At 45.4% G+C, this 12,794-nt stretch overlaps 1 protein-coding gene across 2 annotated transcripts in view; it reads left to right on the top strand.

The window, feature by feature from the left end:
* GRIN2C (glutamate ionotropic receptor NMDA type subunit 2C) overlaps positions 1–12,794 on the top strand; it is a 104,164-nt gene that overhangs the window by 43,381 nt on the left and 47,989 nt on the right. For both annotated transcript variants that reach the window (XM_083487108.1, XM_083487107.1), the window contains exons 3-5: positions 3,983–4,581; positions 6,301–6,415; positions 11,974–12,185. In XM_083487108.1, the coding sequence (XP_083343234.1) occupies positions 3,983–4,581; positions 6,301–6,415; positions 11,974–12,185 (926 nt within the window). The remainder of the gene's footprint in view (positions 1–3,982; positions 4,582–6,300; positions 6,416–11,973; positions 12,186–12,794) is intronic.

Raw genomic sequence — 12,794 nt, 5'->3', positions numbered from 1 at the left:
ATAAACTAAAATAATGTGAGCAAAATGACACCCAGGCACAATCAAGCTCTTAAAAAGAGCAGGGGGTGGTGGTGGAAATGCTAATCACTGTTCCTCCCCACCCTTTAGCTAAACACCAAGTAATCATTTATAAAGTTTCCATTTATAGCAATGCAAAAAAGAGGGTTACGCTCTTTCACCGTTCTCAACTGGATCTGATCAACAATTGAAATTTTGTTTTTCTATAAGCAGAATATTTTCATTTCAAGTGTTTTAATTCACTGATGCAAACACTGATCTCATAGGAATGCTGGCTCATTTTTATATTTTAGCATAGCATTTGAATACATTAAGGCATGATTATGGGGTTGCGTTTTGCGGCGCAAATGTTGACTTTCTTGGGGACATTATAAATCGGGGATGGTCCTCCAGATGACCGTGCAGGATGAGGCTGATGGGAGCTGGAGTCCAGCATCATCTAGAGGGCCGCACCCAGTCCCTATCATAAATAATCATCACCAAAAGCTTGTTTCAGAATCAGTTCCGTGTTTTTGAGCTTTATTGGAGTACTCTTAGGGGAAACTTGCTCGTTTTCACATCATATTGTTGGCATTCTAGTTTTGCTGTCACATTTGCAGTAATGAAGTAGCACCTTCAGTTTTCATTAGCCGCATTTAGATTTAATGCTAATGTATGGCTTTGCATTACGTGCATGAGTGCCTCGCTTGTTCACTTCCTCCTCCCTGCCATCGTCTCCAGCGTGGCCACAAGGAGGAGATTGGAAGCTTTCGCTTCCATTTTAAATAAACTGGAGCTTCGCATTACAGCTGAACTTTAGACGGTGGCTAATCTTAACTGTGGTTTGTTGCAGAGGAGGAGAGCGGTGCTGATGAGCCCAAGGCTTGTTCACATAATGCTAAACCAGGGTTTCCCAAACTTGGGTCTCCAGCTGTTTTGGGGACTACAATTCCCATAATCCTTGACTACTGGTCCTGCCAGCTACGGGTGATGGGAGTTGTAGTCCAAAAACAGCTGAGACCTAAGTTTGGGAAACACTGTGCTAAACCATAGTTTAACATCATGTCTGAACATAGCCAGTGAATTTCATCTGCTTAAAAAAAAAATCACCCCCCATTCTTCTAAATTCTGGACACAGCTGAGACTGAGCTATACAAAAGCTTCCAAATGCTGATCCGGGGGGGGGGGGCTGCAGGGAAATCTGTGGTTCCTGAACCATTGGCATAGGGCAGGCACGCCCAACTCCCAAAAGACTGCAATCTACTCCCATTATTAAAAAAAATGGCAGTGATCTACCCATTGTCATTGGAGGGAGGAGGAGCGTGCGTGGGGTGGGCATGTCAAAGGGGAAGATTGCCCAGAGTTCCTGAGCTTTTTTGGGGGGGGCAAAGTTGTTGAGCTTTTTAAGGGGGGTGCATATGGACAGAGCAAGGGGGCAGGGGCAGAATCATTCAAAATACTTTGCTTATATTCCCGCAATCAATAAGGATCCCAGGGATCTACCTGTCAATCACAGTCGACCGGTTGGACATTGCTGGCATAGGGGAAAACTCAGGAAGCCTCCCAAGCTATGGGAGCAAGGGAACTGTACAATGTTTGAACTTCTCTGATTAAGCTTGGGAAGGCTCTCTGAGTTGTCAGAGTTGAATCTTGGGCAGGCTCCCTTTAAGTCAGCGGTTCTCAACCTGTGGGTCCCCAGATGTTGTTGGACTGCAACTCCCATCATCCCTGAGCTCTGGCCTTGCTAGCTAGGGGTGATGGGAGTTGTAGTTCAACAACATCTGGGGACCCACAGGTTGAGAAAGGCTGGCTTAGGGTCTCTGAAGGCCTTAATCTGGCCCTGTGCCTCAGGTACTGTGGAAGACATAATATCATCACTAGTGGTGAAGTCAGACTCTACTGCCAACAACATCTGGGGACCCACAGGTTGAGAAAGCCTGCTTTAAATGCTCTCTCTGAGCCCTCCTCCAAGCCCATGCAGCTGAATGGAAAGAGCCCCATCCTAGCCCAGCTATAACTCCAGATATTATCAAGTCACTAGCTTAAATTGCAGCCATAATTCAATGTCCCTACCCCACCATTCTGCTAATGTATCAAAGAGCCTTCTGTCAGTAGAGGGGGCATGGCCCTTTATAACAAGCCAGGAAAGCTTCAAAGAAGAAACCTTTGTTGAAAGCTAGATCTCCCCTCCCTCCATGGCAAGATAGTCTTCAAAATAGCCCCTGTGGTGGTATCTGAGAGATGGAAAGACCACATTCACTGGAACTCCAGGAGCTAAATGGTGAGCAGCTATCCGGGTTGTTTGGTCTTCTCTCTCTCCCCTCCCCTCAGGGCAAGATGGTCCTTAGGTAGTGGAAGTTGGGGGAGGGAAAGGCAAGGAGCAGAATGTCACCTACTCCCAAACTAGTGGTTTTAATGTTCTTTAGAGTGCTCATTTTTCAGGGGAGATCTTTCTTCAAGGTCCTAACTGATTTAGGTTTGAGCTTGGCAATATGTTTTCCTCATTTTCATCCAATCTCCGCTGCTGCTGCTGCTGTCCTGGGATTATATACCTCTCTGAAACCCATTTGTTTTCTCCTTGCTCTTTCACTTGACAACCCCTGTACCTCTGCTGCAACCTCAGATTCCAAGGCAGGCCAGGTCCTCTTCAACCCACGTTGACTATCTCAATTTGCCTACTAAATCTTTCCTACGTGGTTTTGTCTGGAACTGCTTTGCATCCCTTTAGAAAACAATTATTTGGAAACTGCAGCAAAAAAATATATTGCTGAGTTTCCAAGTGAGTTTCTTCCAAAAAAAATAACCGAACACCTCTCCAACTCCAAACTAAATTGGTATTTAAAGATAAATACCAATCAGTTAATCTTGTCCTTAAGAGGGCCAGGCTGGGCCAAAGAGGGAGATTAGACAAATGAAAAATTCAGATGGATATCAGGCAAGTACTGACTGAAAAACAGAGTATTCAACAAAGTCAGTTCTCCATGTGATTCCCCCCTCCCCCTTTGTGTTTTAATACTGAAGGTTTGGTTTGGCTTTTAAAATAGAAACATACACAGAGGGCAAGAATGAATTCAGTGACTGTTTAGGCTGATTGACTTGGCTAGGAAAATTTTGACCTTGCCAAATGTTGACTCAAATGAGCTTAAGTTCCCAAATGAAGATACTCTGGATCAGGCATAGGCAAACTCAGCCCTCCAGATGTTTTGGGACTACAACTCCCATCATCCCTAGCTAACAGGACCAGTGGTCAGGGATGATGGGAATTGTAGTCTCAAAACATCTGGAGGGCCGAGTTTGCCTATGCCTGCTCTGGACCATGTTTCATTTGTGGATTGCGACATTCGCCATTGCTTTGTAAAACGGGATGTTCTGGAAATTGTGTTGTGGGTGGCGAAGCAACTGAGTCTTTTGAAAGTTATTGCTCTGTGAGTATGTATGGGTATGTGCATTTGCCCATATAGCAAGAGAATCAAATGTTAGTGTAGGAAACAAGAACAGACCAGGAATAGCCATTAGGAACTGGGGATGAAAGAGACCACTTGTAACAGCTGGCCCAGGCAAAGAGCAGCTGAGCCAGAGCAGGAAATAAGTGCCAGAAGTGATGACACATCTTCTGCCTCTATATATCATCATATAAAGATTGACTAATTGAGTTCCACAATAGACTTGCAGATTTTAATGGTGGGGTGTGTGCTTCCTGTTTTAAAATCGGAGAGCTCTGAGCTACAGAGAGAGTTCTGCTGATGCACCCGGGCTTATGCAGCAAGCAGGTGGCAAATCTGGAAGCAAAAGGAAGGTTTTGCACCTCACAGCTCATATTAAATTGGGAAAGTGTGAGTGTTGAGAACAAGAGTGGCCATCAAGCCTGCTATTCAAGGTCTGTGAAAATAGCTAAGAAGTCAGTAATGACGGACTAAAGTAAATAAATTTTTAAAACTATTCATGTACCCCCTTTTACTAATCCATCTCTCTTCGCCTTTCCTAGGAGGCTGGCTCTGCCTTTCTACAGCTGGGTGTCTCAATTGAACAGCAAATACAGGTGATCTTCAAAGTTCTGGAGGAATATGACTGGAGCTCCTTTGCCATTATCACCAGCCTATATCCTGGATACAGTGTCTTCTTGGATGTGATACGGTCCTTCACAGATGCCAGCTACTTTGGCTGGGAAATCCAAGATGTCCTCACCTTTGAGATGTCCCAGGACGGGAGCAACTCCAAGATCCAAAGGTTGCTGCGTCAGCTAGATGCTCAGGTGATGATTGTGTACTGTTCGCGAGAGGAGGCGGAATACCTCTTCCAAGTGGCAGAACAGGCTGGTTTGATTGGACCTGGCTATATCTGGATTGTGCCTAGCCTGACCGTGGGGAACATGGATGTCCCACCTGCCTCTTTCCCAATTGGCCTCATCAGTGTGGTCACGGAGAGCTGGAAAATGAGCCTGAGGCAAAAGGTCCGGGATGGTGTGGCTATCATCGCCCTCGGAGCAGAGAGCTATTTTAGGACCCATGGCTACCTTCCCATAGTGGGTAGAGACTGCAACAACAAGACACCTTCAAGTATACCCACAAACAACACCTTCTACAGGTCAGCCCGGGCAACAGCCTATTAATTAACACGATTTAAACCCTGTTGGCTACTGGTGTGCATCAGAAATTAGAATTTGATTTGCAGCAACCATTTGTAAGGAAGATTTTGTGTCTTGGTAGTTAGAGAGACTTTAGTTTTCATACACTTGAGAATTCTGCCATTTTCTGCAGTCATAATTCTGCATTTAGAAATGGCCCATTTTCTACAAATGCAATTCTCCAGCTTATTGCACATTCCATTCCATTTTAAATGGGCACGGCTCCCCCCAGGTAATTCTGGGAGCTGTTGTTAAGTGTGCCGAGAGTTGTTAGCAGAGTCCTATCCCCGCCACAGAACTACAATTCTCAGAGTGATATAACTTACAATCTCTCTGGGAGTTGTAGCACAACAGTAAGGCTCACCCAAGAGTCATTGCGCTAGCAAACAAAGGATGTTGGATACACCCCCTTTGATATTTTGAAGCTCTTTGCTATTCTTTCTGTCGTTTGAGCCGATCACCATAGTTTCAAGTGGGTTGTGTGGTCACTGGTACAGCAGTGAAGAATGAGAGAGGGTGGGAGGGAGAAAGAAAGAAAGATAGCCGAGGAAGGCTCAACTGTTGTGAGTCAAGGGATGGCAAAAATCTAAAGTATGAAGAAAGCTAACTGAGCGAAACATTTTTTAATTTCCCGGTTTTAATGAACAGTTCTGGAGTGTGACACTCAATAATTGAGCAACGGCTTTAACTTGGGAGTTATGTAAATCTTGGGCTTTGCTACTAATGGGTACTTGCACAACCTTCAAGTCACTCTGTGGGTATAAATAATAGACAAATAAATGGGACTGGTGCTGGTGGAGCAGCCTGAAGATCATAACCTTGCAAGTATTAGATGTGGATGAGGGAGTCGGCTGGAAGGCAGCAGGGCAAGCGCAGGAGCCTTTAAGGAGGGAAGGATGATGAACCTGGATTCATCCAATGAAGCTGAATCTTGGAAGATTCAGGGCAGGCAAAAGAGCTTCACAAAGCAGATCGCTGTGGAATTTGCTCCCACCAAGTGACAGCCACCAACTTGGATGGCTAAGAGGATTGGATAAAATCATGGAGGTTTAGTCTGTCACAGGGGTGTGGTGAGCTGGGGTAGGACACTCTGCGGGGCCTCCGAGCAGTCTGCCTGCCTCCTCCCACTTAGCCACCCTACAGCTGAGGGGGAGGTGGCGGGCAGACCATTTGGGGCAGCGTGGAGCCTGTGGGCATCCAAGCTACTGCGTCACTCCCAGGAGAGATGCATGGCTCAGGTGCGCTGCAGGCCCCGTGGTGAGTGCCCCCTGCAGTGTAGGAATCTGAACACACAACACAAAACCATACCAGACCCTGGTCAGCTTTGCAAATGTGCTCGCATTTTTATTGCTGCCAGGTGCTCTCCCCATAAGACCACTTGCGAGAAGGCTTTTCTACTAAATCCTTTCTCATTCACTCTTGCATCTCTTGGGGAAAGCAACGTCTGAGCTCATAGGGAGGTGTAGGCATTTTCGGTAAAATGCCCTTTAACCATCTTGCTCTGAACTGATGAGGCCTGGGTGGTTGTTGCAAGGTCAGCATGCGAGAGAGACTGAAGGGGAAATGTTTTCTCTCAAAGGAAGACAAATGGAGCACATTGCACTGATGAAATGGGGGGACTTCTCGCTTGTCCTTTCCCTCCTGGCAACCTCAAAGTGCTTTTCGTTTCCTCCCAACAGGCATTTGCTCAACGTGACGTGGGAAAACAGGGACTTCTCCTTCAATGACGATGGCTTCCTGGTGAGGCCCACCTTGGTGGTGATCTCATTGAACCGGCATCGGCTCTGGGAGATGGTGAGGGCTCCTTTTTATTTTTCTGGGCAGCCTTCTCTGTGAGTGGAGGCACAGTCTCCCTTCCTGCCAGTGTAGTGTAGTGGTTAAGAGCAGTAGACTCGTAATCTGGTGAACCGGGTTCGCGTCTCCGCTCCTCCACATGCAGCTGCTGGGTGACCTTGGACCAGTCACACTTCTCTGAAGTCTCTCAGCCCCACTCACCTCACAGAGTGTTTGTTGTGGGGGAGGAAGGGAAAGGAGAACGTTAGCTGCTTTGAGACTCCTTCGGGTAGTGATAAAGCGGGATATCAAATCCAAACTCTTCTTCATCTTCTTCTGCAGGAGGGTTTACCCACCATTCAAGCTCCAGGCTTTCCTGCTTTAAGAGTTTCAGGGTGACACATACCAGTGCTTGTGGAGGGGAGGAAGGGAAGGAGAAAATCAATGAAAGAGGGGTCTTGGCTTTAAACCAGGGGGCAAAGGCAGCCCTCCAAGTCTCTCTATATCTGGACCTCAGAACTCTCCCTAAGCCACAATCCTTACTGTACCCAAGTGTTTTTACTTGGCTGGAATGTTCCCTTGAACTCTGATATTGCTTCTTGCTTGTCTGGAGGATCAGGTGTGTGTGTATGTGTGTGTGTGTGTGTGTGAGAGAGAGAGAGAGAGAGAGAGAGAGAGAGAGAGTGCATTAAACTGCAAAATTTGCATCCATTGCTCCACCCACTTTTGTCTCTGGCCCCAATCCCCGCTGGTATATGACCCTCAGAATCTTGCCCAGAAGGGAATGTTACCCTTGGGCTGCAAAAAGAGTTCCCTGCCCCTGCTTTAAACCAAAGAACGACTTGGAAGCCCCCAAGTTCTGCTTCCTGTTGCCTTTCCCAGTTGTGCTTTGTGCTCCTGCCATTGAGGTGATGACTTAACTGAATGATTAAAAGCTGAAAACGATGCTTTCTTCAGGATCTGCATGGCAATCCAATTTCATTTCATAAACAAATGGAAGCACCATGAAATGAAATGAAATTTGGGATTCATTTATTCAGTGTTACACAACTAATTTATTTAATTTGCGGCGCCTTGGTAATGTATCACATGCTACGGGGTGCATAGCTCAGTTGGAGAAAGAGGGCAGCAATGCCCTTGTTTGCGCAAGATTACTTTGTAGTTTCGTTCGTGTGGAATTGAATTAAAAAACAGAACTGGACAAATTATGTGAAGGCAAATTGGCTTAAGTGAGTTACAGATCAGAGATGAGGGCAACTGCGAAGCTTGTCAATCAATTGCGTTCATCAGAAGTTGAAAACAAATTGGAACCCTTGTGGCAGGTGTGGCTAACCCACGGCCCTCCAGATGTTAGACTCCAACATCAGTCAGCCCCAGCTAGCATGACATGGGGTTGGGGTGATGGGGGTTACAGTCCAACAGTATCTAGAGGCCCACAGGTTAGCTGGCTTATGGGATGAAACCACTGATATCCAGTGTCCTCCCTCAGGTATACAATAGGAGCTCTCCAAAATGCTGCACAATAGTGAAGGGAAATTTAAGTAACTTGATTCCCGTGATTTCCAATACAGAGTGACTTGATCCACACCTCCTGGACTGGAACATAATTACCTTCATATTTTGCACTTCTCTGAACTTTTTGATACAGTTCTTGACTCGGAGAAAAGTACCAAAATGCATTAAAAGGGAATATTTTAAGATAAAGTGCATTTAGAAATGTGTGTATTGAGATAAAACAGAATTTAAATAGGGTGGGGTGGTTGTTTTTTTTGAGAATAGGTATTTTAAATTGAATATTCTTTTTTAAGCCACAGTTTAATGTGGAAACAGAATATAGAGCAGAGTTGTGACCGAACACATGCAAAATTGACATGGAGCAGAAATAGACTTACCCATCTCTACCTCAGAGGGAGAAAGGGCAAAAGATAGAACAAAGTTCTGTTTTTAGATGGTTTGATATCCTGCTATAGACACTGAACGTTAATTCCCCACCAGTATTTACATTTTGTGTGAGACTCTTCATTCTTTTGTCTAGTCCACAGGTCAAGTCCTACTGTTAGCCAGAGTGAGGCGGCCCCCTCAGGCAGATGATTTTGCGTGTCGGGAAAGGGCAGGAAATTGTTAGTTGTTCCATTTATTATTGGGGCATTTTTATGGTCTGGGATAGGGGAAAGGCCCTTGTCAGTTTCCTGCCTCAGGTGTAAAACAACTTAATTGGCCTCGGATACTGTGCTGCTTGGGGTAGAAAGGGCACCATTTTCTGCAAAATGTCACAGGGACATGCAAAGCTACCTTATACTGAGTCAGATCATTGGTCCATCTAGTTCAGTACTGTCAAAACTGACTGGCTGTGGCTTTCCAGATTTCCAGATGGGAACCTGAAGATTCCAGGGTCTTAGGTTGGCCCTGTATAGTCAGGATTATAGTCAGGATTAATTTTGGGTCGTCCACGGTTATTGGCTTCATTTATCCTTGCATGGTTTTACCGGTTAGGAATGCTCCAGTAAGTGTAGGCTCTTGAACAGTGCCATAGGCCCAGTTTTGTGTCAGAATGTTCCAGAATCTGCCATTCCCCTGGCCTTATTAGCACGTTCTGGCAATTAGACTGTGCTGGGGGTCCATACATGCAACCAAATCCTACTGCTGATTGGAGAACTGGCATTGTCTCCCTGCTCCATGGTTGGACGTTTTATGCATTTGAGACTGGGCCATTATTTTCTCTCTTCAGAAGTGGCGAAACCTAAGGGAGGAAAATAGAGCCAGTTGCTTGTGATGGCCAAGTGTGTGTGTGTGTGTGTGTGTGTGTGTGTGTGTGATTATTCTATCCGATAAACATGTGTTACTAAATATTTCTGGTTGGGTTTTCTATTCTTTTTGGAAGAGTGCCATAAGTACTTTGGCCGAGATGAAAGCTACCAGTGGAATAATATTAGTGTTAATTAAGTCAACCCTGCTGTTTGAGTAAATGTTTTCCATTGACACTTTCCCTTTATGATATGACTGGTTTGGGCTGTTAAAATGCTCTCTCGTGTATCATAGCAATTATTACTATTGCTTTGTCAATACTTCTCTTAAGAAACCAAGAGTACAATGCTATAAACACAGTCGATACAACTGCATTTGCAGTGTTAGGATGGACTTGTCCTAATATTCTCTCATTGAAGGTATTGAGGGAACTGCCAAATAGCATAAAAAGAGAACACATCTATCTTTTCGAACAACAATAAGCCTTTATCCTATCCATCCTAGTTTGCTGCGTTCCTTTTGTGTTTCTAAGAGCAAAATCAAGTTTGAAAGGTATAGTTTGAATTCACCAAGTCTGCACACATACCATACATTTAAAGTCTGTTCCCCACCCACCAAAAGGAATATTGGGAACTGCAGTTTACCCCTTGCGGAGTCACAGTTCGTAACAAACTACTGTTTCTAGAATTCTTTTGAGCTGGGGGTGGGAGAATGTGCTAAATGTGCTTTAAATGTATGGTGTGTACACAGCCTTAAACCTGCATGCCTCAGATTAAACATGGCAACTTCAGAATTTAGATAACTACATTCTATAATTTCATTCTAAAAATTCATTTTTTGAGGAGGGATGGATAAATAAATAGTTTTCACTTGATAATGTTCAAGTTTCAGTAGTGAAAGTAGCCAAGATTACTACCTAAATGCCAAGTGTGTAAAAATGTACACTATATGATTTTTCAATGAAATTTGCTTTAAATGGGCTGACTTTAAAACGTGGCACATCCGATGAATTGGTTGTTGCTATCTGAGCCTACCAGGATGCTGAGATAATCTCTGGAGGTCCTAATTTGGTGCCCCAATTGATATAGATATGGTGGGCTGGTCACTGAGGAGGACAGGCTTTTATGATGCTTTGCTGGTGTCATTTCAACATCAGTTGAAAAAACTTTTTCATTCCTGCAGACGTTTTAGCTCAAGGATAATTTAGGGGTCAAGTTGCTCACAATGTACTTGGGGTGAGCTTTGTGAGCCCCAAGATTCATCTTTCTGAGCAGGTCTTGGCAGCATCTCTAATGTCAAGTGATTCATGCTTGACTTCGACCACACTTCGATCTTATCAATTTATTGCAAAGCTTTTGTTGTCACAGTATATAAATATACATAAAAATAAATTCTAATAAAAATGTAATTTCAGTAAGATCACAATAACTTGAGTAGATTTTAAAAATTCGGAATCCTATCCACCACCACTGCTTTTTGCATTTTATGGAAAGCAACAGCTCTGTGCCATTGCATCCCTTCCCTTTTTGCAACTTTGATCAAGCATGGTTTTGACCCATCATCCCTTGAGATACACGCCCCAGGATTGGTTTCTGTAATAATCACCTTTGGGATGATTAAAGAACTATAAAAGAGCAAGAGCTCTTTAGTGGAGTGGTCCTTTTAATCCATGTCATGGGAATCTCCTTGCTCATGGATACAAGGTTTGATTTCTCCAGGGAAGTACAGTTGTACCTTGGTTTTAGAACAGCTTAGTCCCTGAATGTTTTGGTTCCCGAACGCCGCAAACCCTGAAATGACTGTTCCGGTTTGCTAACTATTTTTGGAAGCTGAATGTCCGACGGGGCTTCCAGGGCTTCCAGTTGGCTGCAGGAGCTTACTGCAGCCAATCAGAGCCGTGCTTTGGTTTTCAAACATTTTGGAAGTCGAATGGACTTCTGGAACGGATTCTGTTCAACTTCCGATGTACGACTGTAGTTCACATTCTAGCCTCCAAGCTTCCTGGGGAGTGTGATATCCAGCTAAGTAACAGGTTGACCATGGAGAGCTCAGATGAGGAGCAGCAGACCTAGAGTTAACAGTGGGGCCATAGAGCGTGCTCTGTCTGGTTACTGGAGCCAGACAGCTGTCCCAGAGCAAAAGAAAATCTCTCCACACAATGCTCTGTTTAAAACCTAAGTTCCTCCTGCCTGGGGTTATAGCTAGTTTGTGTTCAATCTCTGTAAATAAATAAGAGCCTCTATAGCCAATTGCTGCCGGGCCATTTCAAAATCTGGCTCATTTGAAACTAATATCACAAATTCTATTTCCAAAATGACTGTTATCTCCTGAACTCAGTTGCAGCGGGAGTGTGGTTCCCCCCTCCCCATAAAAAATCATCTCCATTCAATCAGGGAAACAGAAATAAAACATCTGTCTTCTGTATCCATACAAAACATACTGAATGCTAACTGCCCTTCCAATTGCTCTGTTGGCTTGTCATCAAGTTGCTTGGCAAATTGTTCTAGGTTGGGACTGCCTGGAAGCTGCCAATCTCTGCCGCCTCCCCAGTCAGGGCAGAGGCTGCCAGCAGCATGCATTTCCTGTGCCCCGGGGGCCTGTGTTGACTTCTGGGTCCGTTTCACGCTGTTTGGTTTCCTATGAGCTGCACAGAGACCTGGCTCTGTCCTATGTTCTCCTCCCCTGTCAGTCTTATAGTCATTTGCAGCAGAAATTTCCTGCTGACAACAGGCTATTTAGGACGGCACAGCCGGGGTGTCAAAGGTGTGTACATGGCTGAGGGCCTCCTTTTGCTTGGTACAAACCGTGTCCCTTGCTTTCTGCCCATTGCACAGGTGGGGAAATGGGAGAAGGGCATCATCCACATGAAATACCCGGTGTGGCCACGTTACGGATCCTTCCTGCAGCCCATGGCCGACAGCCACCACCTCACAGTAGCCACCCTGGAGGAGCGGCCCTTTGTCATTGTGGAGAAGACAGACCCAACCACCGGAGTGTGCGTCCGCAATACCGTCCCCTGCCGGGAACAGGCCAACCACACAAAGAGGTAAATAGGAAGGCAGTTAAGGGGTGGGGGACTGCAGCAAGGATTTCTGGGACACACTTAGCACAAGTCTATATTTAGGGTTGGTTTGCGGGTATGGGGTGCCTTTTGAGCATTGAGCTTCCTGCTGCCTCCCCCTGCTGGCCATCTCCCCAGCATAAGCCTGCAGTGGGGTTAACCATCACGGCGCCTTTCCATTGCTGCTAGTCTACAAGCTCCTGACCATCGGCCACAATGTCTAGGACTGATGGGAATGGATGCCCACCAGCCTCTGGAGGAAGCCATGTGCCCCCCCTGCCCCATAGGCCTTCCCATTGTACCTGAAATAGGGCAGTATCCCAACTCCTGCATCTCTAAGGCTCAGATATTTCCACTTGTGCAGTGGGACATCCCATGCCCTCCCTAAAATTGCTTTGGAGGGTTGGGGGAACCCCTGGAACAGATTTAAGGGGCACATGGGAGAGGGGGTGGTGGTTTGGAGTGGGAATTTTTGCACTGACAGGACTATGGCTTATTGCTGCTTTGAGAACAGCCCGTAGGGTTTTTTCTTTCTTAACGAAGGGTTCATGTTGTGGGCCGCTATCATTCACCTTTATGCCTTCTTTCGCATCG

This window comes from Podarcis liolepis (assembly GCF_965112155.1).
Source record: "Podarcis liolepis genome assembly, chromosome: 2".
Classification (NCBI taxonomy): Eukaryota; Metazoa; Chordata; class Lepidosauria; order Squamata; family Lacertidae; genus Podarcis; species Podarcis liolepis.
The sequence above is the reverse complement of the archived record's forward strand: the minus strand, read 5'-3'. Positions and strand labels throughout refer to the sequence as shown.